The sequence below is a fragment of the Phyllobates terribilis genome, unplaced genomic scaffold (assembly GCF_046119375.1).
Source record: "Phyllobates terribilis strain yellow unplaced genomic scaffold, ASM4611937v1 Scaffold_143__1_contigs__length_4665640, whole genome shotgun sequence".
NCBI lineage: Eukaryota > Metazoa > Chordata > Amphibia > Anura > Dendrobatidae > Phyllobates > Phyllobates terribilis.
In genome coordinates this window covers 3,489,252-3,516,780 of record NW_027362903.1, presented here as the reverse complement: position 1 = coordinate 3,516,780, position 27,529 = coordinate 3,489,252, and the positions used below count along the sequence as shown (strand labels likewise).

Genomic DNA, 27,529 nt, shown 5'->3' with positions numbered 1-27,529 from the left:
GATGGTGGCGGTTTGGGGGCTTGGACAAGAGGTCACGTTTCCTTCTTAAAGTGCGTCAAACTTCCCTTTTGTCCCCGTATTGGGGACGTCAAGTCGTTACAATGTGGAAGTTACAAACGGGGAGATGTTATTGTAGCAAGAAACTTCCTGTTAAACTTGTGGAACTAGAAATGTGGAAATGGAGGGTCCGGGGGCGACGAGGAAATGACTGCAGCAGAAGCGTGTCCTGGTCGGCGGCCCGCAGGTTTGTCATCATGTCCTTACATAAGATCACATCAACTGCAGGAGGTGACAAGACGGCACCGAGCGCGGGGGCAGAAACTTCTCTTCTATCCATGAAAAACATAAAATATTTTATTAAAGTTTAATATTTACAATAAAAAAAAAAAGCGAAACAGCGCCGTCCTGGTGGTCCTCAGGTATCAGTGCCGGACCGCCGCTCCTGCCTCTCCATACATTCTCGCAGTTTGTCTTCGGTCAGGGAAAGTCTCTGCTCTAAAATCCCCACAGTCTGGAAGAGAAAGATCAGGGTATAGCGGGGGATTGGGGCATAGCGGGGGATCGGGGCATAGCGGGGGATCGGGGCATAGCGGGGATCAGGGGCCGATCATTGTACAGTGGTGTAAAAAAGTATTTGCCCCCTTCCTGATTTCTTATTCTTTTCCATGTTTGTCACTTTAATTGTTTCAGATCACAAATCAAATGTAAATATTGGACAAAGATAACACAAGTAATCACAAAATACAGTTTGTTAAATTAAGGTCTTTATTATTAAGGGGAAAAGAAATCCAAACCTACAGGGCCCTGTGTGATAAAGTGATTGCCCCCCTCCCCCTTAAAGCGCACCAGTACAGTACAATTTCCCTACCACACACAGGCCTGATTACTGCCACATCTGTTCTCAATCAAGAAATCACTTAAATAGGACCTGCCTGACAAAGTGAAGTAGACCAAAAGGTCCTCAAAAAGTAGACATCATGCTGCGATCCAAAGAAATTCAGGAACAAATGAGAAACAAAAGTAAGGCCTCTTTCACACGTCAGTGTGTCCGGTACGTGTGGTGACAGTTTCCACGTACTGCAGCGAGCGGGCCCCTAGCCTGCGCTGAGCGGTGTCCTGTCACTCAGTGAGGTCACCGCAGTTCAGAGTCCCGCTCGCTGCAGCGACTCATTGTCCTCTGCTCCTCAGCATGTGCAGTCGCCTCAAGCCACCGCTCACGCCGATGAAGAAATGTCGGTCAGATGGATTATGGCGTGGGACACTATGGATTCTTTACGCTTCGGACAGGTGATGGATATTGTTCTTTTTTAATTTTTGGTTTGTTTACAGGAGACAATGGCTTCAGGAAATTAGGTGTAAGGTGAGTATAATGGTTTTTTTTAATTTTACTCTTATATTTACACCTGTTGGAGACAGCGGGAGGTGAATACTACTCTCAACATTGTCACTTGCTCGCCCTGATCGTAACGCAAGCAGGGGACAATGATGAGAAATTCCTTCAGCACCCAGCGCTTGGAAACAGCGCGAACTATACCGCTGATTCATACGTGTGATTCTGATGCGGCACACGGTTGCGGCACAGATACACACAGACACAGATATTTCCGGTACTGGTGTGAAAGAGGCCTAATTGAGATCTATCCGAAAAGGTTATAAAGTCATTTCTAAAGCTTTAGGAGTCCAGCGAACCACAGTGAGAGCCATTATCCACAAATGGCGAAAACATGGAACAGTGGTGAACCTTCCCAGGAGTGGTCGGCCGACCAAAAATTACCCCAAGAGCACAGCGACGACTCATCCAAGAGGTCACAAAAGACCCCAAAACATCATCCAAAGAACTGCAGGCCTCAGTTAAGGTCAGTGTTCATGACTCCACCATAAGAAGCAGACTGGGCAAAAATGGCAGCAATGAGTTCCAAGACAAAAAAACCACTGCTGAGCAAAAAGAACATAAAGGCTCGTATCAGTTTTTTCAGAAAACATCTTAATGATCTCCAAGACTTATGGGAGAATACTCGGTGGACTGATGAGACAAATGTTGAGCTTTTTGGAAGATGTATGTCCCATTACATCTGTTGTAGAAGTAACACAGCATTTCAGAAAAGGGAACATCATACCAACAGTAAACTATGGTGGTGGTAGTGTGATGGTCTGGGGCTGTTTTGCTGATTTAGGACCTGGAAGACTTGCTGTGGTAACTGGAACCATGAATTCTGCTGTCTACCAAAAAATCCTGAAGGAGAATCTCCGGCCATCTGTTCCTGAACTCAAGCTGAAGCGCACTTGGGTTATGTATCAGGACAATGATCCAAAACACACCAGCAAGTCCACCTCTGAATGGCTTAAGAAAAAAAACAGAAATAAGACTTTGGAGTGGCCTAGTCAAAGTCCTGACCTTAATCCAATTGAGATGCTGTGGCCAGACCTTAAACAGGCGGTTCATGCTCAGAAACCTCCAATGTGACTGAATTACAACAATTCTGCAAAGATCAGCGGCCAAAATTCCTCCAGAGCGTTGTAAAGACTCATTGCCAGTTATCACAAACGCTTGATTGCAGTTGTTGCTGCTGAGGGACCAACCAGTTATTAGGTTTAGGGGGCAATCACTTTATCACACAGGACCCTGTAGGTTTGGATTTCTTTTTCCCCTTAATATAAAAGCTGCATTTTGTGGTTACTTGTGTTATCTTTGTCTAATATTTACATAAGAAATCAGGAGGGGGGAAAACACTTTCTCACACCACTATATACTGTGAGTAATAAGAATTGGAGCCGCGGCCGGAGAGATTGACACTGACATCCGGCCTGTGAATGTGTCAGTATTCTGCTCATGCACCAGGAGGAGCAGGATGAAGGGGGGTGAGAATACATGATACGAGGGGCTGTGATAGCTGGGGGTCTGCACCTGTGTCAGGATATCTAGTTGTCCCACGATGTGCTCCAGGGTGCCGGCGACGTTCCTCATGGTATAGTCGTCAGATTGGGGTTGGGGTTGGGGTCCGGGTGGGCCATGGCTGCCGGTGTCCTCCTCAGTCACGGTGACCTAGGAATATAACAGAAATAAAGTAGTAATGGACGCCGCACGCACTGCGATACTTCAACATGAACACCGGTGACTAAAGGTCAACGTCAGGTCCATGAATTCTCACTCCCCAGTGATGGCGGAGCGTCTCTGGAGGGGGAAGCAGAGCCCTGGTATAATGCGGAGCCTCACCCGCTCATGTGCAGGGTCTGCCGGGTGTGGGGGGAGGAGAGGGGCGCCGCTCGCCTTGGCTTCTGCGCCATTCATGAAAACGTCTCTTCTCTTCTGCTTCAGGACGTCGCTGTACGTGGAGGAATCAAAGTTTGTTTTCCAGACCATGATCTAAAAAGAGAAAGGGAGAAATGTGAGCGGCAGCACCCCGACCATCTCCTCCCGGTGTGAGCGGCGGCACCCCGACCATCTCCTCCGCGGTGTGAGCGGCGGCACCCCGACCATCTCCTCCGTGGTGTGAGCGGCGGCACCCCGACCATCTCCTCCCCGGTGTGAGCGGCGGCACCCCGACCATCTCCTCCCCGGTGTGAGCGGCCTCACACTCTGCACATTCCCCCCCAGTATCGGCGGCCTCACACTCGGCACGTTCCCCCCAGTATCGGCGGCCTCACACTCGGCACGTTCCCCCCAGTATCGGCGGCCTCACACTCGGCACGTTCCCCCCAGTATCAGCGGCCTCACACTCGGCACGTTCCCCCCCAGTATCAGCGGCCTCACGCTCGGCACGTTCCCCCCCCAGTATCAGCACACTCAGCACGTTCCCCCCAGTATCAGCGGCCTCACACTCTGCACGTTCCCCCCCCCAGTATCAGCGGCCTCACACTCTGCACGTTCCCCCCCCAGTATCAGCACACTCAGCACGTTCCCCCCAGTATCAGCGGCCTCACACTCTGCACGTTTTCCCCCCAGTATCAGCGGCCTCACACTCGGCACGTTCCCCCCCCAGTATCAGCGGCCTCACACTCTGCACGTTCCCCCCCCAGTATCAGCGGCCTCACACTCTGCACGTTCCCCCCCCAGTATCAGCGGCCTCACACTCTGCACGTTCCCCCCCCAGTATCAGCGGCCTCAGCACGTTCCCCCCCAGTATTCGTCTTGCACTCACTTGCTCATCGGATCCTCCGGAAGCGAAGAACTCTCCTTCTCTGGAGAACTTGACACAAGTCACTGCCCCCTGCACAATGGAAAGAAGTTTTCAGTCACTGACAGCAAGCAGAGATCCCGGCAGCCGGCGGGCAGAGATCCCGGCAGCCGGCGGGCAGAGATCCCGGCAGCCGGCGGGCAGAGATCCCGGCAGCCGGCGGGCAGAGATCCCGGCAGCCGGCGGGCAGAGATCCTGACTACAGGACAGAATACAACCACAAAGTCCATGAGTAACATTTCCATTCCACACTGAGCGCAGTCCCGGTATACGGCGTATACTCACCTGGTGGCCGTGCAGCGTGTACAGCAGCCGTCCCTCCAGGAGGTCCAGGATCTTCAGCGTGGAGTCATTGGAGGAAGTGATCAGGTAATTACCGGACGGGTGGAAGGAGAGAGCGTTCACCGCCGCGCTGTGCACTGCAAGACACGGAGCAGAGCGGCCATCGTCACATGACCCAGACCAGAGGGGCCCCGCATACCCCGGACCAGAGGGGCCCCGCATACCCCGGACCAGAGGGGCCCCGCATACCCCGGACCAGAGGGGCCCCGCATACCCCGGACCAGAGGGGCCCCGCATACCCCGGACCAGAGGGGCCCCGCATACCCCAACACCGGACCAAATCACACCCACCAGCCCTACGTCAGCAGAGCGGTGGCCGAGTCACCTGCTGCCCAGGAGACGCAAATCTTTGGCGCATCCTGTTACGGCGGCCATATTGGTTGGCAGAGTCTGGAATCCCCAGGGTCCTAGAGGCAGCATCTTTGTGACTGTCTGTCACTAATGTCTGATGGTCCAGAATCCTTCTAATTTGTAACCAGGAACTGCGGTGAAACTACAACTCCCAGCATGCCAGTAAAGCTGCAATCGTTGATTACACGTCACATCAGCTTTCACCATCCGCATCACAGTGACTCAGTGAAAACCTCTCCCCACTGAGCCGCCGGGTCACTGTGCACAGCACGCTGCTTAAAGGGACGGTAACGTCATCTGTGCGCTCACACGCCGCGTAAAAGGGATCTGATTAATGGCGCTGTGCCTGGAGTTTCCGTCATGTTGTGTGAAGTCACGGCGTCGTGCTTACTGTCATTACCAGTCACCGAGGAGCATGAGAAACGGATGGTGCAATATGTATTATAGAGGCCGCACCCGGACACCCCAAACCCAGACCCCCGCACCCAAGACCCCCCGAACCCGGAAAGCCCCCGCATCCAGACCACGCACAGACACACCCAGCCCGCCACACCTGGACCCCCTGAATCAAGATCACCGCACCCAGACCCCCCAAACCCAGACCCTCGCACCCAGACAACCACACCCAGACCCCTGCAACCCCACACCTAGACCCCCGCACCCAGACCCCCTACAACCCCACACCTAGACCCCCACACCCAGACCCCCAGCACCCGAATCACGCACAGCCACATCTGGACCCCCCCAAACCCAGACCCACGCAACCCCACACCTAGAACCCGGCACCCAGACAGTCACATACGGACAACCACACCCGGACGCCCACAACCAGACCCCGCACCTAGACCTCCCGCACCCGGACAGCCACACCCAGACAACCACACCCGGACCCCCGCAAACCCACACCTAGACCCCAGCACCCAGACAGCCACATCCGGACAGCCACACCCGGACTCCCCGCACCGCCACACCCGGACACCCCGCACCCGGACAGCCACACCCGGACACCCCCACCCGGACAGCCACACCCGGAGAGCCACACCCGGAGAGCCACACCCGGACAGCCACACCCGGACCCCCCGCCACTCATCAGAACCAGATTGAGGTCACAACGAAAGCCAAATGCACGCAACCTCCAGTTATGAAGAACAGCGGGAGGGTCGGCGTCACTAACACAAGCGTAAAGAAAACCCCATTACTGTCCGTCCAGAGATGACATTTCCCTTTACTGACAAACCTCACAATAAGCCGTCAGGCCGGTGTCTGTCAGCAGCTTGCTGACCGTTTCCCAGGACAACCAGTTGGATGAGGCATACAGCGCCTTGTGAAAGTATTTGCCCCCCTTGAACTTTTCTACCTTTTGACACATTTCTGGCTTCAAACATAAAGATATAAAATTCTAATTTTTGGGGGGAAGAATCAACAACAAGTGGGACACAATCGTGAAGTGGAACGAAATTTATTGGATATTTTAAACTTAATTAACAAATTGAAAACTGAAAAGTGGGGCGTGCAATATTATCCGGCCCCCTTGAGTTGATATTTTGTAGCGCCACCTTTTGCTGCGGTTACAGCTGCACGTCGCTTGGGGTATGTCTGTATCAGTTTTGCACATCGAGAGGCTGAAATTCTTGCCCATTCTTCCTTGCAGCTCGAGCTCAGTGAGGTTGGATGGAGGCGTTTGTGAACAGCAGTTTTCAGCTCTTTCCACAGATTCTCGATTGGATTCAGGTCTGGACTTTGACTTGGTCATTCTAACACCTGGATACGTTTATTTTTGAACCATTCCATTGTAGATTTTGCTTTATGTTTGGGATCATTGTCTTGTTGGAAGATAAATCTCCGTCCCAGTCTCAGGTCTTTTGCAGACTCCAGCAGGTTTTCTTCCAGAATGATCCTGTATTTGGCTCCGTCCATCTTCCCATCAATTTTAAAAATCTTCCCTGTCCCTGCTGAAGAAAAGCAGGCCCAAACCATGATGCTGCCACCACCATGTTTGACAGTGGGGATGGTGTTTTGAGGGTGATGAGCTGTGTTGCTTTTACGCCAAACATATCATTTTGCATTGTGGCCAAAAAGTTTGATTTTGGTTTCATCTGAGCAGAGCACCTTATTCCACATGTTTGGTGTCTCCCAGGTGGCTTGTGGCAAACTTCAAACGAGACTTTTTATGGATATCTTTGAGAAATGGCTTTCTTCTTGCCACTCTTCCATAAAGGCCAGATTTGTGCAGTGTACGACTGATTGTTGTCCTATGGACAGACTCTCCCACCTCAGCTGTAGATCTCTGCAGCTCATCCAGAGTGATCATGGGCCTTTTGGCTGCATCTATGATCAGTCTTCTCCTTGTTCGAGATGAAAGTTTAGAGGGACGGCCGGGTCTTGGTAGATTTGCAGTGGTCTCATACTCCTTCCATTTCAATATGATCGCTTGCACAGTGCTCCTTGAGATGTTTAAAACTTGGGAAATCTTTTTGTATCCAAATCCGGCTTTAAACTTCGCCACAACAGTATCTGGGACCTGCCTGGTGTGTTCCTTGGTCTTCATGATGCTCTCGGTGCTTGAAACAGAACCCTGAGACTATCACAGAGCAGAGACCCCTGAGACTATCACAGAGCAGAGACCCCTGAGACTATCACAGTGCAGAGACCCCTGAGACTATCACAGAGCAGAGACCCCTGAGCCTATCACAGAGCAGGTGCATTTATACCAAGACTTGATTACACACAGGTGGATCCTATCTATCATTACCAGTCATTTAGGACAACATTGGATCCTTCAGAGATCCGCACTGAACTTCTGCACTGAAAGTAAAGGGGCCGGATAATATTGCACGCCCCACTTTTCAGTTTTTAATTTGTTAAAAAAGTTTAAAATATCCAATAAATTTCGTTCCACTTCACGATTGTGTCCCACTTGTTGTTGATTCTTCCCCAAAAAATTAGAATTTTATATCTTTATGTTTGAAGCCGGAAATGTGTCAAAAGGTAGAAAAGTTCAAGGGGGCCAAATACTTTCACAATGCACAGTATATAAGGATCAATTCCCCAGGTAGGTGCAGGGGGGATACAGAGGGGCCCTCGCTGTAGGGGGGTGGGGGGATACAGAGGAGCCCTCGCTGTAGGGGGGGATACAGAGGGGCCCTCGCTGTAGGGGGGTGGGGGGATACAGAGGAGCCCTCGCTGTAGGGGGGGATACAGAGGGGCCCTCGCTGTAGGGGGGGGGGATACAGAGGGGCCCTCGCTGTAGGGGGGGGGGGATACAGAGGGGCCCTCGCTGTAGGGGGGGGATACAGAGGGGCCCTTGCTGTAGTGGGGGGGGGGATACAGAGGGGCCCTCGCTGTAGGGGGGGGATACAGAGGGGCCCTCGCTGTAGGGGGGGGATACAGAGGGGCCCTCGCTGTAGGGGGGGGGATACAGAGGGGCCCTCGCTGTAGGGGGGGGATACAGAGGGGCCCTCGCAGTACAACGATACCTTGGTAATGCTGGATGAGTTTGTTCATCCGGATATCCCAAACCTTCACGGTGTTGTCAGTGGCCGCAGCCGCCACGCATGTCCCGCTGGGGTGAAAGTCCACGAAATTCACAAACCTGAAACACAAAGCAGACGAGTCGCCACGTGTCAGCGACCATTGCTAATAAAGCTGAGTGAGACGCGGCTCCTCACAGGGGGGGCAGGGGTGGACCCGCGGCTCCTCACAGGGGGGGCAGGGGTGGACCCGCGGCTCCTCACAGGGGGGGCAGGGGTGGACCCGCGGCTCCTCACAGGGGGGGCAGGGGTGGACCCGCGGCTCCTCACAGGGGGGGCAGGGGTGGACCCGCGGCTCCTCACAGGGGGGGCAGGGGTGGACCCGCGGCTCCTCACAGGGGGGGCAGGGGTGGACCCGCGGCTCCTCACAGGGGGGGCAGGGGTAGACCCGCAGCTCCTCACAGGGGGGCAGGGGTGGACCCGCAGCTCCTCACAGGGGGGCAGGGGTGGACCCGCAGCTCCTCACAGGGGGGCAGGGGTGGACCCGCAGCTCCTCACAGGGGGGCAGGGGTGGACCCGCAGCTCCTCACAGGGGGGCAGGGGTGGACCCGCAGCTCCTCACAGGGGGGCAGGGGTGGACCCGCAGCTCCTCACAGGGGGGCAGGGGTGGACCCGCAGCTCCTCACAGGGGGGCAGGGGTGGACCCGCAGCTCCTCACAGGGGGGCAGGGGTGGACCCGCAGCTCCTCACAGGGGGGCAGGGGTGGACCCGCAGCTCCTCACAGGGGGGCAGGGGAAGACCCGCAGCTGCTCACAGGGGGGCAGGGGAAGACCCGCAGCTGCTCACAGGGGGCAGGGGAAGACCCGCAGCTGCTCACAGGGGGCAGGGGAAGACCCGCAGCTGCTCACAGGGGGCAGGGGAAGACCCGCAGCTCCTCACAGGGGGCAGGGGAAGACCCGTAGCTCCTCACAGGGGGCAGGGGTGGACCCGTAGCTCCTCACAGGGGGCAGGGGTGGACCCGCAGCTCCTCACAGGGGGCAGGGGTGGACCCGCAGCTCCTCACGGGGGGGCAGGGGTGGACCCGCAGCTCCTCACAGGGGGCAGGGGTGGACCCTCAGCTCCTCACGGGGGGGCAGGGGTGGACCCTCAGCTCCTCACAGGGGGGCAGGGGTGGACCCTCAGCTCCTCGCCGCTGCATCTTCTCTGCTCGCTGTTAGTGAATAGGAACATTCTCATTTACACCAACAGGCTGGAAACTTAAATAAGCCCAATACTTCCCACAACTAAGGGTTTGTTTTAATGTAACCAAAGCAGAGAATTCGCTGTGAGCTTAAGACTCCAGGGGCACAAAGTCTCTCTCCTGTCCTGCTGGTTTGTTACAATGTATCATTGCAACCAAAGGATCGTCTACAACTGTAACAAAACCTCTGAGGTGAGAAATGCTGAAATGACAGCAAGCAGAGATGTGCAAAATGGTGAGGAACCTCCTTTATGTAAATATGTAGGGGATGTGAGACCACCCCTTTAGTCCTGCTGTGCATGCTGGGAGTTGTAGTTCAGTGACAGGGTGCTCCTTACCCGCCGTGCTCGCAGAATGAGTGTGTGCACTCCCGGCTCGTCTTATCCCACAGTTTTATGGTTTTGTCGTCACTGGCGGAGACGATCAGCCGTCCGTCCGGTGAAAACCTGGAGGAGGAGGAGGAGGAGGAGGAGAAGATGAGAGCGTGGCCGCGGGAAGGTCGAGAGCGTGGCCGCGGGAGGGTCGAGAGCGGGGCCGCGGGAGGGTCGAGAGCGGGGCCGCGGGACGGTCGAGAGCGGGGCCGCGGGACGGTCGAGAGCGGGGCCGCGGGACGGTCGAGAGTGGGGCCGCGGGACGGTCGAGAGCGGGGCCGCGGGACGGTCGAGAGCGGGGCCGCGGGACGGTCGAGAGCGGGGCCGCGGGACGGTCGAGAGCGGGGCCGCGGGACGGTCGAGAGCGGGGCCAGCAAAATGTTTCAAAGGACCTAAATGAAGAGAAACCATTGGAGGTGTTTGCTGTCAGTTACTTGGGGCCACGTGGGCCGTCATGTGGACGCTTGGACCTCATTGTCTTGTACTGATCTATCTGGCACAGAAGGTGCAGGACTCTGGTGGTCACACGTGGCCGGGGTATAGACTCGTCCGGAGACTGCTTGGCCATAGACCGGTGCCCAAGGGGACAAAAATGGCTGATGTTTGACTCAGGACTGTGACAAGCAGCGCCCCCAGCAGGCGGTGGGGTAATTTACATGGGCAGTGTTGGGGCGGGCTACGTCCCGTCCTCTGCGCTGCTGTGACGTCCCTGCAGAGCCATTACCTGGCGCAGCGCCCCCAGCAGGCGGTGGGGTACTGTACGTGTGCAGTGTTGGAGCGGGCTATGTCCCATCCTCTGTGGTGTCCCTACAGAGCCCTACCTGGCGCAGCGCCCCCAGCAGGCGGTGGGGTACTGTACGTGTGCAGTGTTGGGGCGGGCTATGTCCCATCCTCTGTGGTGTTCCTGCAGAGCCCTTACCTGGCGCAGCGCCCCCAGCAGGCGGCGGGGTACTGTACGTGTGCAGTGTTGGGGCGGGCTATGTCCCATCCTCTGTGGTGTTCCTGCAGAGTCCTTACCTGTCGCAGTGCCCCCAGCAGGCGGCGGGGTACTGTACGTGTGCAGTGTTGGGGCGGGCTATGTCCCATCCTCTGTGGCGTCCCTACAGAGCCCTTACCTGGCGCAGCGCCCCCAGCAGGCGGCGGGGTACTGTACGTGTGCAGTGTTGGGGGGGGCTATGTCCCATCCTCTGTTGCGTCCCTGCAGAGCCCTTACCTGGCGCAGTGCCCCCAGCAGGCGGCGGGGTACTGTACGTGTGCAGTGTTGGGGCTGACTATGTCCCATCCTCTGTGGCGTCCCTGCAGAGCCCTTACCTGGCGCAGCGCCCCCAGCAGGCGGCGGGGTACTGTACGTGTGCAGTGTTGGGGCTGGCTATGTCCCATCCTCTGTGGCGTCCCTGCAGAGCCCTTACCTGGCGCAGCGCCCCCAGCAGGCGGCGGGGTACTGTACGTGTGCAGTGTTGGGGGGTGGGCTATGTCCCATCCTCTGTGGGGTCCCTGCAGAGCCCTTACCTGGCGCAGCGCCCCTAGCAGGCGGCGGGGTACTGTACGTGTGCAGTGTTGGGGGTTGGGCTATGTCCCATCCTCTGTGGCGTCCCTGCAGAGCCCTTACCTGGCGCAGCGCCCCCAGCAGGCGGTGGGGTACTGTATGTGTGCAGTGTTGGGGCAGGCTATGTCCCATCCTCTGTGGCGTCCCTGCAGAGCCCTTACCTGGCGCAGCGCCCTCAGCAGGCGGCGGGGTACTGTATGTGTGCAGTGTTGGGGGGTGGGCTATGTCCCATCCTCTGTGGCGTCCATGCAGAGCCCTTACCTGGCGCAGCGCCCCCAGCAGGCGGCGGGGTACTGTACGTGTGCAGTGTTGGGGTGGGCTATGTCCCATCCTCTGTGGCGTCCCTGCAGAGCCCTTACCTGGCGCAGTGCCCCCAGCAGGCGGCGGGGTACTGTACGTGTGCAGTGTTGGGGGGTGGGCTATGTCCCATCCTCTGTGGCGTCCCTGCAGAGCCCTTACCTGGCGCAGCGCACCCAGTTTATGTGCTGATTTAGGGAGAACAGGAACTTTTGCCTGTGCACCGTCCACACTTTCACCGTCTTGTCGTCGGACGCGGTGACCAGGGACTGCCCATCGCTGGAGAAGCTGACGCTCCGCACCGTGCCCGTGTGGGCTTTAAACACCGTCGATTCTCCCTTCCTGGAAAATAAAGTCACAGTGATCACTGCCCGGCCATGTGAAGGAGGATAAGGCAAGTCAGGGGCAGTACCTAAATCCACCACCAGGGGCAGGCAAAGCTCCGCAATCAAGAAAAGTGTTCCGAAACGTGTTTCCCCATCACTGACAACAAGCGGAGATACAAGAACAAGACCCCGATACTCACACACTGGGGACCCACAGGCGGACGGTCTTATCCCTGGAGGCCGAAGCGAGGAGGTGACCGGAGGGAGAGAACTCCACAGACATCACTGCGTCCTTGTGGCCCACAAAGCGGTAAGCCCTCATCTGAGGCTTCATGTTCCAAACCATCACACAAGAGTCCATGGATCCACTGGCTGCAAGGAAATCATCCCCATTACACATCTCCACCAGCAGAATAGTGAGCGCAGCTCTGGAGTATAATACAGGATGTAACTCAGGATCAGTAATGCATGTACACAGTGACTGCACCAGCAGAATAGTGAGTGCAGCTCTGGAGTATAATGCAGGATGTAACTCAGGATCAGTAATGTAATGTATATACACAGGGACTGCACCAGCAGAATAGTGAGTGCAGCTCTGGAGTATAATACAGGATGTAACTCAGGATCAGTAATGTAATGTATGTATACAGTGACTGCACCAGCAGAATAGTGAGCACAGCTCTGGAGTATAATACAGGATGTAACTCAGGATCAGTAATGTAATGTATGTACACAGTGACTGCACCAGCAGAATAGTGAGTGCTGCTCTGGAGTATAATACAGGATGTAACTCAGGATCAGTAATGTAATGTATGTATACAGTGACTGCACCAGCAGAATAGTGAGCACAGCTCTGGAGTATAATACAGGATGTAACTCAGGATCAGTAATGTAATGTATGTACACAGTGACTGCACCAGCAGAATAGTGAGTGCTGCTCTGGAGTATAATACAGGAGGTAACTCAGGATCAGTAATGTAATGTATGTACACAGTGACTGCACCAGCAGAATAGTGAGTGCAGCTCTGGAGTATAATACAGGATGTAACTCAGGATCAGTAATGTAATGTATGTACACAGTGACTGCACCAGCAGAATAGTGAGTGCAGCTTTGGAGTATAATACAGGATGTAACTCAGGATCAATAATGTAATGTTTGTACACAGTGACTGCACCAGCAGAATAGTGAGTGCAGCTCTGGAGTATAATACAGGAGGTAACTCAGGATCAGTAATGTAATGTATGTACACAGTGACTGCACTAGCAGAATAGTGAGTGCAGCTCTGGAGTATAATACAGGAGGTAACTCAGGATCAGTAATGTAATGTATGTACACAGTGACTGCACCAGCAGAATAGGGAGTGCAGCTCTGGAGTATAATACAGGATGTAACTCAGGATCAGTAATGTATGTACACAGTGACTGCACCAGCAGAATAGTGAGTGCAGCTCTGGAGTATAATACAGGAGGTAACTCAGGATCAGTAATGTAATGTATGTACACAGTGACTGCACTAGCAGAATAGTGAGTGCAGCTCTGGAGTATAATACAGGAGGTAACTCAGGATCAGTAATGTAATGTATGTACACAGTGACTGCACCAGCAGAATAGGGAGTGCAGCTCTGGAGTATAATACAGGATGTAACTCAGGATCAGTAATGTATGTACACAGTGACTGCACCAGCAGAATAGTGAGTGCAGCTCTGGAGTATAATACAGGAGGTAACTCAGGATCAGTAATGTAATGTATGTACACAGTGACTGCACCAGCAGAATAGTGAGTGCGGCTCTGAAGTATAATACAGGAGGTAACTCAGGATCAGTAATGTAATGTATGTACACAGTGACTGCACCAGCAGAATAGTGAGTGCTGCTCTGGAGTATAATACAGGAGGTTTCTCAGGATCAGTAATGTAATGTATGTACACAGTGACTGCACCAGCAGAATAGTGAGCACAGCTCTGGAGTATAATACAGAATGTTACTCAGGATCAGTAATGTAATGTATGTACACAGTGACTGCACCAGCAGAATAGTGAGTGCAGCTCTGGAGTATAATACAGGATGTAACCCAGGATCAGTAATGTAATGTATGTAACCAGCAGAATAGTGAGTGCAGCTCCAGAGTATAATACAGGATGTAACTCAGGATCAGTAATGTAATGTATGTACACAGTGACTGCACCAGCAGAATAGTGAGTGCAGCTCTGGAGTATAATACAGGAGGTAACTCAGGATCAGTAATGTAATGTATGTACACAGTGACTGCACCAGCAGAATAGTGAGTGCAGCTCCAGAGTATAATACAGGATGTAACTCAGGATCAGTAATGTAATGTATGTACACAGTGACTGCACCAGCAGAATAGTGAGTGCAGCTCTGGAGTATAATACAGGATGTAACTCAGGATCAGTAATGTAATGTATGTACACAGTGACTGTACCAGCAGAATAGTGAGTGCAGCTCTGGAGTATAATACAGGAGGTAACTCAGGATCAGTAATGTAATGTATGTACACAGTGACTGCACCAGCAGAATAGTGAGTGCAGCTCTGGAGTATAATACAGGAGGTAACTCAGGATCAGTAATGTAATGTATGTACACAGTGACTGCACCAGCAGAATAGTGAGTGCAGCTCTGGAGTATAATGCAGGATGTAACTCAGGATCAGTAATGTAATGTATGTACACAGTGACTGCACCAGCAGAATAGTGAGTGCTGCTCTGGAGTATAATACAGGAGGTTTCTCAGGATCAGTAATGTAATGTATGTACACAGTGACTGCACCAGCAGAATAGTGAGCACAGCTCTGGAGTATAATACAGGATGTAACTCAGGATCAGTAATGTAATGTATGTACACAGTGACTGTACCAGCAGAATAGTGAGTGCAGCTCTGGAGTATAATACAGGAGGTAACTCAGGATCAGTAATGTAATGTATGTACACAGTGACTGCACCAGCAGAATAGTGAGTGCAGCTCTGGAGTATAATGCAGGATGTAACTCAGGATCAGTAATGTAATGTATGTACACAGTGACTGCACCAGCAGAATAGTGAGTGCAGCTCTGGGGTATAATACAGGAGGTTTCTCAGGATCAGTAATGTAATGTATGTACACAGTGACTGCACCAGCAGAATAGTGAGTGCTGCTCTGGAGTATAATACAGGAGGTTTCTCAGGATCAGTAATGTAATGTATGTACACAGTGACAGCACCAGCAGAATAGTGAGTGCAGCTCTGGAGTATAATACAGCATGTAACTCAGGATCAGTAATGTAATGTATGTACACAGTGACAGCACCAGCAGAATAGTGAGCGCAGCTCTGGAGTATAATACAGGATGTAACTCAGGATCAGTAATGTAATGTATGTACACAGTGACTCCACCAGCAGAATAGTGAGTGCAGCTCTGGAGTATAATACAGGATATAACTCAGGATCAGTAATGTAATGTATGTACACAGTGACTGCACCAGCAGAATAGTGAGTGCAGCTCTGCAGTATAATACAGGATGTAACTCAGGATCAGTACTGTAATGTATGTACACAGTGACTGCACCAGCAGAATAGTGAGTGCAGCTCTGGAGGATAATACAGGATGTAACTCAGGATCAGTAATGTAATGTATGTACACAGTGACTGCACCAGCAGAACAGTGAGTGCAGCTCTGGAGTATAATACAGGAGGTAACTCAGGATCAGTAATGTAATGTATGTACACAGTGACTGCACCAGCAGAATAGTGAGTGCAGCTCTGGAGTATAATACAGGATGTAACTCAGGATCAGTAATGTATGTACACAGTGACTGCACCAGCAGAATAGTGAGTGCAGCTCTGGAGTATAATACAGGATGTAACTCAGGATCAGTAATGTATGTACACCGTGACTCCACCAGCAGAATAGTGAGTGCAGCTCTGGAGTATAATACAGGATGTAACTCAGGATCAGTAATGTATGTACACAGTGACTGCACCAGCAGAATAGTGAGTGCAGCTCTGGAGTATAATACAGGATGTAACTCAGGATCAGTAATGTAATGTATGTACACAGTGACTGCACCAGCAGAATAGTGAGTGCAGCTCTGGAGTATAATACAGGATGTAACTCAGGATCAGTAATGTAATGTATGTACACAGTGACTGCACCAGCAGAATAGTGAGTGCAGCTCTGGAGTATAATACAGGAGGTAACTCAAGATCAGTAATGTAATGTATGTACACAGTGACTGCACCAGCAGAATAGTGAGTGCAGCTCTGGAGTATAATACAGGAGGTAACTCAGGATCAGTAATGTAATGTTTGTACACAGTGACTGCACCAGCAGAATAGTGAGTGCAGCTCTGGAGTATAATACAGGATGTAACTCAGGATCAGTAATGTAATGTATGTACACAGTGACTGCACCAGCAGAATAGTGAGTGCAGCTCTGGAGTATAATACAGGAGGTAACTCAGGATCAGTAATGTAATGTTTGTACACAGTGACTGCACCAGCAGAATAGTGAGTGCAGCTCTGGAGTATAATACAGGATGTAACTCAGGATCAGTAATGTAATGTATGTACACAGTGACTGCACCAGCAGAATAGTGAGTGCAACTCTGGAGTATAATACAGGATGTAATTCAGGATCAGTAATGTAATGTATGTACACAGTGACTGCACCAGCAGAATAGTGAGTGCAGCTCTGGAGTATAATACAGGATGTAACTCAGGATCAGTAATGTACAGTGCCTACAAGTAGTATTCAACCCCCTGCAGATTTAGCTGGTTGACACATGCGGAATTAACTTGGCATTGTGACATTTGTACTGTAGATCAGCCTGGAAGTGGGAAATGCACTGCAGCAATTTTTTTTTTGTTTTTGTTTTTTTTTTTAAAACGTTAAAAGTTAATTCAGAGTGTCATTTATTATTCAACCCCTCAAACCACAAGAATTCTGTTTGGTCCCCCTAAAGTATTAAGAAGTAGTTCAGGCACCAAGAATAATGAGCTTCACATGTGTGGATTAAAGATCTCTTTTGCCAGCCTTTTCTGACTATTTAAGACCCTCCCCAAACTTGTGAGCAGCACTCAGACATGGTCAACATGGGAAAGACAAAGGAGCATTCCAAGGCCATCAGAGACAAGATCGTGGAGGGTCACAAGGCTGGCAAGGGGTACAAAACCCTTTCCAAGGAGTTGGGCCTACCTGTCTCCACTGTTGGGAGCATCATCCGTAAGTGGAAGGCTTATGGAACTACTGTTAGCCTTCCACGGCCAGGACAGCCTTTGAAAGTGTCCCCCCGTGCCGAGGCCAGGCTTGTCCGAAGAGTCAAGGCTAAGCCAAGGACAACAAGGAAGGAGCTCCGGGAAGATCTCATGGCAGTGGGGCATTGGTTTCAGTAAATACCATAAGTAACGTACTCCACCGCAATGGTCTCCGTTCCAGACGAGCCTGTAAGGTACCTTTACTTTCAAAGCGTCATGTCAAGGCTCGTCTACAGTTTGCTCATGATCACTTGGAGGACTCAGACAGACTGGTTCAAGGTTCTATGGTCTGATGAGACCAAGATCGAGATCTTTGGTGCCAACCACACACGTGACATTTGGAGACTGGATGGCACTGCATACGACCCCAAGAATACCATCCCTACAGTCAAGCATGGTGGTGGCAGCATCATGCTGTGGGGCTGTTTCTCTGCCAAGGGGCCTGGCCATCTGGTCCACATCCATGGGAAGATGGATAGCACGGCCTACCTGGAGATTTTGGCCAAGAACCTCTGCTCCTCCATCAAGGATCTTAAGATGGGTCGTAATTTCATCTTCCAACAAGACAACGACCCAAAGCACACAGCCAAGAAAACCAAGGCCTGGTTCAAGAGGGAAAAAGTCAAGGTTTTGGAGTGGCCTAGTCAGTCTCCTGACCTTAACCCAATTGAAAACTTGTGGAAGGAGCTCAAGAATAAAGTCCACATGAGACACCCAAAGAACCTAGATAACTTGGAGAAGATCTGCATGGAGGAGTGGGCCAAGATAACTCCACAGACCTGTGCCGGCCTGATCAGGTCTTATAAAAGACGATTATTAGCTGTAATTGCAAACAAGGGTTATTCCACAAAATATTAAACATAGGGGTTGTATAATAATTGACCCACACTTTTATGTTTAAAATTTAATAAAATTCAACTGAGCAACGTAACTTTTTGGTTTGTAAGATTTATGCTTCTGTTCATAAAACCTACTCTCGTTTGCAGTTTGAAGGCTCTAACTTATTTGCATCTTATCAAACCAGCTAAATCTGCAGGGGGTTGAATACTACTTGTAGGCACTGTATGTACACAGTGACTGCACCAGAAGAATAGTGAGTGCAGCTCTGGAGTATAATACAGGAGGTAACTCAGGATCAGTAATGTAATGTATGTACACAGTGACTGCACCAGAAGAATAGTGAGTGCAGCTCTGGAGTATAATACAGGATGTAACTCAGGATCAGTAATGTAATGTATGTACACAGTGACTGCACCAGCAGAATAGTGAGTGCAGCTCTGGGGTATAATACAGGATGTAACTCAGGATCAGTAATGTAATGTATGTACACAGTGACTACACCAGCAGAATAGTGAGTGCAGCTCTGGAGTATAATACAGGAGGTAACTCAGGATCAGTAATGTAATGTATGTACACAGTGACTGCACCAGCAGAATAGTGAGTGCAGCTCTGGAGTATAATACAGGATGTAACTCAGGATCAGTAATGTAATGTATGTACACAGTGACTGCACCAGCAGAATAGTGAGTGCAGCTCTGGGGTATAATACAGGAGGTTTCTCAGGATCAGTAATGTAATGTATGTACACAGTGACTGCACCAGCACAATAGTGAGTGCAGCTCTGGAGTATAATACAGGATGTAACTCAGGATCAGTAATGTAATGTATGTACACAGTGACTGCACCAGCAGAATAGTGAGTGCAGCTCTGGAGTATAATACAGAATGTTACTCAGGATCAGTAATGTATGTACACAGTGACTGCACCAGCAGAATAGTGAGTGCAGCTCTGGAGTATAATACAGGATGTAACTCAGGATCAGTAATGTAATGTATGTACACAGTGACTGCACCAGCAGAATAGTGAGTGCAGCTCAGGAGTATAATACAGAATGTTACTCAGGATCAGTAATGTAATGTATGTACACAGTGACTGCACCAGCAGAATAGTGAGTGCAGCTCTGGAGTATAATACAGAATGTTACTCAGGATCAATAATGTAATGTATGTACACAGTGACTGCACCAGCAGAATAGTGAGCGCAGCTCTGGAGTATAATACAGAATGTTACTCAGGATCAGTAATGTAATGTATGTACACAGTGACTGCACCTGCAGACTAGTGAGTGCAGCTCTGGAGTATAATACAGGATGTAACTCAGGATCAGTAATGTAATGTATGTACACAGTGACAGCACCAGCAGAATAGTGAGTGCAGCTCTGGAGTATAATACAGGATGTAACTCATGATCAGTAATGTAATGTATGTACACAGTGACTGCACTAGCAGAATAGTGAGCGCAGCTCTGGAGTAAAATACAGGATGTAACTCAGGATCAGTACTGGATAAGTTATGTAATGTATGTACACAGTGACTGCACCTGCAGAATAGTGAGTGCAGCTCTGGAGTATAATACAGGATGTAACTCAGGATCAGTAATGTAATGTATGTACACAGTGACTGCACCAGCAGAATAGTGAGTGCAGCTCTGGAGTATAATACAGGATGTAACTCAGGATCAGTAATGTAATGTATGTACACAGTGACTGCACCAGCAGAATAGTGAGTGCAGCTCTGGAGTATAATACAGGAGGTAACTCAGGATCAGTAATGTAATGTATGTACGCAGTGACTGCACCAGCAGAATAGTGAGTGCAGCTCTGGAGTATAATACAGGAGGTAACTCCGGATCAGTAATGTATGTATATAGTGACTGCACCAGCAGAATAGCGAGTGCAGCTCTGGCGTATAATACAGGAGGTAACTCAGGATCAGTAATGTATGTATACAGTGACTGCACCAGCAGAATAGTGAGTGCAGCTCTGGAGTATAATACAGGAGGTAACTCAGGATCAGTAATGTAATGTATGTACACAGTGACTGCACCAGCAGAATAGTGAGTGCAGCTCTGGAGTATAATACAGGATGTAACTCAGGATCAGTAATGTAATGTATGTACACAGTGACTGCACCAGCAGAATAGTGAGTGCAGCTCTGGAGGATAATACAGGAGGTAACTCAGGATCAGTAATGTAATGTATGTACACAGTGACTGCACCAGCAGAATAGTGATTGCAGCTCTGGAGGATAATACAGGAGGTAACTCAGGATCAGTAATGTAATGTATGTACATAGTGACTGCACCAGCTGAATAGTGAGTGCAGCTCTGGGGTATAATACAGGATGTAACTCAGGATCAGTAATGTATGTACACAGTGACTGCACCAGCAGAATAGTGAGTGCAGCTCTGGGGTATAATACAGTAGGTAACTCAGGATCAGTAATGTATGGACACAGTGACTGTACCAGCAGAATAGTGAGTGCAGCTCTGGAGTATAATACAGGATGTAACTCAGGATCAGTAATGTAATGTATGTACACAGTGACTGCACCAGCAAAATAGTGAGTGCAGCTCTGGAGTATAATACAGGATGTAACTCAGGATCAGTAATGTAATGTATGTACACAGTGACTGCACCAGCAGAATAGTGAGTGCAGCTCTGGGGTATAATACAGGATGTAACTCAGGATAAGTAATGTAATGTATGTACACAGTGACTGCACCAGCAGAATAGTGAGTGCAGCTCTGGAGTATAATACAGGATGTAACTCAGGATCAGTAATGTATGTACACAGTGACTGCACCAGCAGAATAGTGAGTGCAGCTCTGGGGTATAATACAGTAGGTAACTCAGGATCAGTAATGTATGTACACAGTGACTATACCACTGAAGACATTGATGATATTTGTAAAGTGGTGAGGAAATGGTCGGTTCTATGTACAGTAAGTAAAATAGATATAAATTGTTGTCCAGAGTAAATTTGGAGCCGATCAGACGCCCCCTGCTGGTGTCACATGATGGTTCAGTATCTGCCGGGATTTCTCACCATTAATCCTGAGCAAATCCACATCTCTATCTGCTGAAATGCAGCCACAGACCTGCCGGACCCTCCACCTGCGTCACTGCTCTGCAGACCCTCATTATTGTGCCGCTCTCCCCTCTTTGTGAACAATCTGCTTCTGTTACAGCTGAATATTCCACATTTACCCTTCAGTCCGGACACCTGCTGACATTATCGCCCCCCCCCGGTTCCTGTGTTTTCGCGCAGAGTTGAGTCACTTGTTTCCATATAGAAGATCTGCGATTTTTCCTGCAATTATTGATACTAATGACGGAGGCGACGGGCGGTCACCAGATACTGATGATGGAGGCGACGGGCGGTCACCAGATACTGATGACGGAGGCGACGGGCGGTCACCAGATACTGATGACGGAGGCGACGGGCGGTCACCAGATACTGATGATGGAGGCGACGGGCGGTCACCAGATACTGATGATGGAGGCGACGGGCGGTCACCAGATACTGATGATGGAGGTGACGGGCGGTCACCAGATACTGATGATGGAGGTGACGGGCGGTCACCAGATACTGATGATGGAGGTGACGGGCGGTCACCAGATACTGATGATGGAGGTGACGGGCGGTCACCAGATACTGATGATGGAGGTGACGGGCGGTCACCAGATACTGATGATGGAGGTGACGAGCGGTCACCAGATACTGATGATGGAGGTGACGAGCGGTCACCAGATACTGATGATGGAGGTGACGAGCGGTCACCAGATACTGATGATGGAGGTGACGAGCGGTCACCAGATACTGATGATGGAGGTGACGAGCGGTCACCAGATACTGATGATGGAGGTGACGGGCGGTCACCAGATACTGATGATGGAGGTGACGGGCGGTCACCAGATACTGATGAAGGAGGTGACGGGCGGTCACCAGATACTGATGAAGGAGGTGACGGGCGGTCACCAGATACTGATGATGGAGGTGACGGGCGGTCACCAGATACTGATGATGGAGGTGACGGGCGGTCACCAGATACTGATGAAGGAGGTGACGGGCGGTCACCAGATACTGATGATGGAGGCGACGGGCGGTCACCAGATACTGATGATGGAGGCGACGGGCGGTCACCAGATACTGATGATGGAGGCGACGGGCGGTCACCAGATACTGATGATGGAGGTGACGGGCGGTCACCAGATACTGATGAAGGAGGTGACGGGCGGTCACCAGATACTGATGATGGAGGCGACGGGCGGTCACCAGATACTGATGATGGAGGCGACGGGCGGTCACCAGATACTGATGAAGGAGGTGACGGGCGGTCACCAGATACTGATGAAGGAGGTGACGGGCGGTCACCAGATACTGATGATGGAGGTGACGGGCGGTCACCAGATACTGATGAAGGAGGTGACGGGCGGTCACCAGATACTGATGATGGAGGTGACGGGCGGTCACCAGATACTGATGACGGAGGCGACGGGTGGTCACCAGACACTGCTGGGATGTCCACCTCCATCTTCTGCTCACGGTGCGGCGCTCTCTTGCTGTCACTCACCGATCTGCTTCATGTTGGGGTTGAAGTCGGCGCTGGTGACGGTGTCTCGGTGCCCTTTGAAGTTCCGCTCCAGGGACGGATCCTCCTGAGGACAGAGGTCAGAGGTCAGCGAGAGGCGGTCATTGATGAGGGACATTACTGGCTCGGGGACAGGACGATGATGAGGTGCTTTGTGGCGTCATCCGCTCGCTCTGCGGCTCGTGATACAATATATACGCAGCAAATGCTACGCACAGGGACGGGACCCCCAAATTGTGGGGCCGAAGGGAACGGACAGGGCAACAAGAGGGGCGGACCATCCAGGGAGGTGGGGGAGCATGTACACGGACCCTCGGGGGTCGCACACACACGTCACACGGACCCTCGGGGGTCGCACACACACGGACCCTCGGGGGTCGCACACACACGTCACACGGACCCCCGGGGGTCGCACACACGTAACACGGACCCCCAGGGGTCGCACACACGTCACACGGACCCCCGGGGGGCGCACACACGTCACACGGACCCCCGGGGGGCGCACACACGTCACACGGACCCCCGGGGGTCGCACACACGTAACACGGACCCACGGGGGTCGCACACACGTAACACGGACCCCCGGGGGTCGCACACACGTAACACGGACCCCCGGGGGGCGCACACACGTAACACGGACCCACGGGGGTCGCACACACGTAACACGGACCCCTGGGGGTCGCACACACGTAACACGGACCCACGGGGGTCGCACACACGTAACACGGACCCCCGGGGGGCGCACACACGTAACACGGACCCCCGGGGGTCGCACACACGTAACACGGACCCACGGGGGTCGCACACACGTAACACGGACCCCCGGGGGTCGCATACACATTACACGGACACCCGGGGCGCTATATGGTGGTCTAGCTGCTGACAGATGACATGACAGAGAAACGTGGGGAACTACAACTCTCAGCAAGTCGGAGAGGCAGAACCCGCTGGGCGTTGTGGTCCCTCCAGGCCGCACTCACCGGCTGCTCCATGGCTCCGGCCTCCTCTGCTCCCCGCACTGATCACACTATGAATCTGCCGCTCCGCCGCGCCTGTTAACCCCTCCTACCCCGCCGCTGCCGCTCTCCTCACTGATCAGCACTGGCGGCCCCTGCTAGTCCGGACACCGAGGGGTTAAGGAGTGAGAGCGCCGCTCTAGCCGCCTCCAAATGGATTGGCTGAAAAGCATGGGGGCGTGGCTAACGGACGACGCGTTGCTAGGTTACCGAATACCGCGGAAGTCACTGTGTTTGGTAGCGAACGTAATTACGTCACTTCCTTTAGAACTGATTATCCCAGAATGCACCGCGGGAGTTGTGGACTATCAATCCCAGTAGTCCCTGAAACTGCCCTACTGCGCATGCTCTGTAGCTGCTGACTTTTGAAGTCATTCTGGGACTTGTAGTTCCATCAGCAGATTCCTCTGTCACTTGTCAGTGTGTCCGGTAGGGGTGGTGACGGCTTCACACGTCCAGGAGACACTGACACAGGCAGACACTTTCAGATCGATGGGTCTGTGCACATGTCAGAGTGATTCCACAGACCGTGTGTCCGTGGGCAAAACACGCTGACATATCCGTTTTTTTTCGTGCTGCACGAGCCACAAAATGTCCCACACGGATGACACGTAGCGGCGCCTGGGAATCAGTATACCGTTCACGCTGTTCCCAGGCCAGCGGTGTCCTGTCACTCAATGAGCGCAGCTCCGGAGCCGCTCACTGCAGCGAGTCATGCTCCCCAGCTCCTCGGCATGAGCGGTCAGAGGATTACAGCGGGGGACACCTAGGACAGGTGAGTATAAGGATTTTTTATGTTATTCTTATTTTTACAGTTGGACACTGCAGGAAGAGAATACTACTTACTCTCATCATTGTCCCTGCTGGTGCTGATCGCAGCGCCGACAGGGGACAATGATGGCAGCGTTCAGCACCGGCACCTGGGAACAGCGTGAACTGTACACTGATTCCCAGGCGCCGGTACGTGTGATCCTGATGCGGCACATGTGTGCACACGGACATGGATATCTCCAGTACTAAAAATATCAGGACGTGTGAAACCAGCCTTAGGGCGAGTTGTCTTCAGTCATCTGTCCAAAAACGCCTCAAAAAAATGCCCTGAGGCCGCGTCTGTCCTGTATCCATCCGTGACAAAACACGCAACATTCAATGTTTTAATAACAATATAGCGCCGCTGCCATGTGTCACCGAGGACTGAGCACACTGTAACGAACCCTCTACTGTGAGCGCAGGACGAGAGAGCGGCCACTGGAGGTTCCCACTCACTGACAGCAAACAGAGACCTCGAAGATAGGGCAGAATTCAAGATGTCAGTGACTGTTCCCCAGATGTAACGGGGGCTTGTGAATTGGTAATGGGGTCTTGTGTCCAGGTCTTGAGCGTACGCAGGGCTGCTGAGTATGGGGTCCCCACCTTCCGGCTGCCCCTGTGCTGCCCACCTTCCCGCTGCCCCTTGTACTCCTCCCACAGATCCCAGTAGCTCCAGATTCGCAGGAAAACCATTCAGATTCCTGTTTTTGTGCGAAATTTAAAAAATCCTACTGGGAAATCCATAAAAAGGTGACAATTATTTAAAAAAACAAACATCAAAACGGTAAAATGATAATTTTTTGTCATTTGCTTTCCCTGAAAAAGTGCAATAGAAAGTGAAGAACAAGTTGTATGTTCCGCAGGATGGGACAGATAAGATCAACTCCTCGCTTCGCAGAAAACGACACGGACAAAGTTCTGAGTTCTTTTAAAAGCAATAAAATATTTAAGAAAAACCTTCAGGAGTTTATTATCGCACCGACCCGGAGAATCTCGATACCAGGACAATGAACGCCGTGTAATAACACCCAAAATATGTCACTACACTTGGAATTGTTTTCAGTACATTTTATGGAAAACCGAATAATATTACTCAAAACAACAACTCATCCCAAGAAAGAAAGTCATCGCAAGACGGAGGAGACACAAACATCAAACAGTCCTGACTGTGGGAGGAAGAGGAGGGAGAACGGGCGAGTAAGAATGGTCGTCCACCGCATTATCAGCTGCCGGACCCCCGCCGCTCGTGTTCCCCACCGGTCTTTCTCATTACTGTCCCAGCACGTGACCGCGGCGGCCACTGACTGACTGCAGCCATGACCGTACATTGGAGGTGGAAGAAAGACCCAAGAAATGTCATTGAAGCAGCTACTCAGTGGTCGCCAGAGGAGGAAGCGAGCAGCCCGGCGGGGGGGCAGAGGCCGCACGGGGGAAGGGGGTTCTGCAATTTAGGGTCTTTATTCGTTTCAGGATCACAACTGTGCGTTTTGGAATAATAATTATGTAGTGAATAAATGACATTCGCTGAGGCCGTCAACGGGGGGCAGCATCACGTTCCTGCAGCAGAACTAGCGGCACTGTGATGGCAAGAAGCTGTTGTCCATAGGCACTATAGGGCATTATTATACTGAGAGATATATTGCTCTATGTCAGCACAGTATGGATCTAACAAGGTGTGGCACTGTAACGCTGTATGTATTTATTATTTTACTCACTTATATGGCGCCATAGCACGTTACAGACATTATCGACACTGTCCCCATTGGGGCTCACAATCTACATTCCCTATCAGTCTTTGGAGTGTGGGAGGAAACCGGAGAACCCAGAGGAAACCCACGAAACACGGGGAGAACATACAAACTCCTTGCAGATGTTGTCCTTGGTGGGATTTGAACCCAGGACCCCAGCGCTGCAAAGCAACAGTGCTAACCACTGAGCCACCATACAGTGCTAACCACTGAGCCATCTTACAGTGCTAACCACTGAGCCACCATACAGTGCTAACCACTGAGCCACCGTACAGTGCTAACCACTGAGCCACCATACAGTGCTAACCACTGAGCCACCATACAGTGCTAACCACTGAGCCAACCTGCTGCCAAATGGCAGGATAAGCCGCTATGAATGGCGCTATATACAGTAGATGCTAAAAGGCTGTATAGCACTGTAAGGTTCTATGTGTGGCCCTATATAGGCATTATATAGCTGTATGTAACTACTGGTTTGCTCTAGAGGGCGCTGTATAAGACTAATCTACTCATTCTTTATGTTCCACTATACAGGATGGGACTGAATATACAGTATTATGGTTTTTGGGTGGTTTAGTTCCAGTGAGTAGGAAGAAAAAGTCCATACATTGCCCCAGGCGGGTACATAATGACTAAATGTATCTGCTCATCATAGAAGAAAAGATATCAAAACCTCATTATCAGCGACTGCAGGAAACAGAAGCCTCAAAGATTATAGAGACGACCTGCGGCCGCATGATGGCCGGATCCAATGTGATCATCTGCGGAGGAAACAAGGCAATTAGGTTATAACTAGTGTTGAGCATTCCGATACTGAAATATCGGGTATCGGCCGATATTCGCGGTATCGGAATTCCGATACTTAATTCCGATACTATTGCAATATCGTATACCGGAATCGGAAGTTCCCATAATGCAATGAGACATTTTCATTTTATTCAGCCAATGAGGATCCTAAGAAGTGTGGGCACATCCTGTTAGGCATGTAGGCATCTTAACTAATGGCATGGCTGTGATTGGCTGCTGAAATGATGTCATGATGCACTATAAAAGCCACCGCCGCCATTTTGAGCTCACTCTGCTGTGAATTCAGTTAGGGATAGGACGCTGTTGTTCTGAGGGACAGTTTTAGCTACCTATTTGCTCTATACTGCT

At 51.4% G+C, this 27,529-nt stretch overlaps 1 protein-coding gene across 1 annotated transcript; it reads right to left on the bottom strand.

Moving 5' to 3' along the window:
* Positions 1 to 322: 322 nt before the first annotated feature.
* POC1A (POC1 centriolar protein A) lies at positions 323 to 24,004 on the bottom strand. Its single transcript, XM_073664268.1, has 11 exons — positions 23,781 to 24,004; positions 22,783 to 22,867; positions 12,319 to 12,490; positions 11,955 to 12,134; positions 9,917 to 10,024; positions 8,345 to 8,460; positions 4,461 to 4,594; positions 4,140 to 4,208; positions 3,215 to 3,364; positions 2,906 to 3,043; positions 323 to 511 (listed from the first exon to the last, which is right to left on the bottom strand). The coding sequence occupies exons 1-11, from the start codon at positions 23,790 to 23,792 to the stop codon at positions 416 to 418; spliced, it is 1,260 nt and encodes a 419-aa protein (XP_073520369.1). The 5' UTR covers positions 23,793 to 24,004; the 3' UTR covers positions 323 to 415.
* Between the last annotated feature and the right edge of the window lie 3,525 nt (positions 24,005 to 27,529).

What these genes read in the sequence shown, in the direction of transcription:
- POC1A (XM_073664268.1), bottom strand. An exon ending in TCATTCTGCGAGCACGGCGG is followed by an intron (nt 8,461 to 9,916) that starts GTAAGGAGCACC and finishes TTTGTGTTTCAG; the next exon opens with GTTTGTGAATTTCGTGGACT. An exon ending in AACTAGATATCCTGACACAG is followed by an intron (nt 512 to 2,905) that starts GTGCAGACCCCC and finishes TTTCTCTTCCAG; the next exon opens with ACTGTGGGGATTTTAGAGCA.